The sequence below is a fragment of the Colobus angolensis genome, unplaced genomic scaffold, assembly GCF_000951035.1.
Source record: "Colobus angolensis palliatus isolate OR3802 unplaced genomic scaffold, Cang.pa_1.0 Scaffold203, whole genome shotgun sequence".
Taxonomy (NCBI): domain Eukaryota; kingdom Metazoa; phylum Chordata; class Mammalia; order Primates; family Cercopithecidae; genus Colobus; species Colobus angolensis.
Window position 1 is genome coordinate 1510716 of NW_012115189.1, and position 1629 is coordinate 1512344.

A 1629-nucleotide genomic window follows, 5' to 3' on the forward strand; every position below is an offset into this window, starting at 1 on the left:
TGCAATCCAAAAGCTCATCTGTATCAGCCTGTCTCAGGCTGGTGGCTCATCTCAACAATTACTCAGTCATCTGTGTTTAAAGATGAAATTATTTTTTTTTTAGTGGCCAGTCCATCTAACTTATAAATCCATATTATCCTTTGTAGCAAAGCCATGGAGGAAATTGTGAATACTGGTATCACAGTTACTAAGAATGAGAAGACCAATGTGGCCCGACTGATGAGGGAAAAAGAACATGAAATGAACATCCTCTATGGCATAGCTCAGAGGCAGAAGCAAGAAGAAGTACAGGAAGTGCTTCAAGAAGCAGAGAAAACACATCAGGCCACTCTTGGCAATGTGATGGATACACTGGCTAACACCCAGGGGGAGCTGCTGTCTATAGCAAAACAACTGGGAATCATGACAAATTGGAAAGATTTCCTAGAGGAGGAATTACAGGAAACCAGGATGGCATTTCAAAAATACATCAATTATACCTTTCCTAAGCTTTCACCAGGACATGCAGATTTTATTCTGCCAGAAAGAAAGAAAACACCTTCTAATCTTGTTATTGAGGAAAACAAAACAACTCATGATTAGAAGTCTTCAACTGAAATTTCACTACAAAAGACATCATTCTAGACTAAATAAATTTACTCATTACAAAAATCATTTATTGATTTCCCAGCCTTGTGCAGGGTACTATTGGGCTGTAAGAATTTTCATGGAAAACCAAAATATTAAAAAGTACATTCCAGATTATAGTGAGCCAAGTCTGAGAAGAAAAAACAGTGAGAGGGAGCAAACTGATTAAGAGGGGAAAGGTTTCTTGGATGAAGCCTAAACACGCTTCTGTATCTGTCTTTATTCATTTCTACATCAGACATATAATTAATTATTTCAGTATTTATTGCCATAGAAAACAAGTAAAGGAAGTGTTCTTAGGTTTCTCCTGTTTTGGGCAGGTGTGCTAAGTTCCAGTAGAGAGATTATCATTTGGTGAATGCAGTAGCATTGTGAATTTAAAAAAGCAATTTCTCTCACATACAGTAGGATAAAATTTAAATTCTGGGACTCCCATATAAAGTAATTCAGGAAGGACTTACTGCCCACAGAACAGGCAGGTTTGGTCACTTGGTGGGTGTCAACCCAATGACCACAACCAAGGAAGATTTAGCAAGGGGATTTTATTATTTATAAGGAGTAAGGAGAACACCAGGGATAGTCCCCAAAGCAGTGTCTCCCTGAGCTGGGGGCTGGGTCAGGTTTTATAAGCATAGGGTAATAAGGCATGATCTGATTGGATCTTGTAATGAGGGGATGTCAGAAGGCATGATCTAACTGGATCCTGCCATGGGGTGATGTCAAAGCTCACTCCAGTTGGATTCTGGATCCTGCCATGCAACGTCCACTTCTTTAATTTAGTTCCCACTCCTGAGTGTGAGCAATTAGTTCCCTCTGTGTTTGAACACTTGGTCCATCTGGGCATGCTCAGGTTACATGACCTGAGGGTCCATGGCAACTGGAAAACAATGTACTACTTTGTTACATAAAAGTTGGGTCAGATTGGTCTGGTATGGCTACAGACTCACTTATATTTGCCAGTTGTAAAAGAAAAAAAGGTGGGAGATATTTCTCAAATCCACT

At 39.6% G+C, this 1629-nt stretch overlaps 1 protein-coding gene across 1 annotated transcript in view; it reads left to right on the forward strand.

Moving 5' to 3' along the window:
* Positions 1-642, forward strand: part of LOC105511713 (chromosome unknown open reading frame, human C6orf163) — a 19706-nt gene extending 19064 nt beyond the window's left edge. The window contains exon 5 of the mRNA XM_011941892.1: positions 147-642. Within this exon, the coding sequence (XP_011797282.1) occupies positions 147-582 (436 nt within the window). The 3' untranslated portion in view covers positions 583-642. The remainder of the gene's footprint in view (positions 1-146) is intronic.
* Positions 643-1629: the final 987 nt, after the last annotated feature.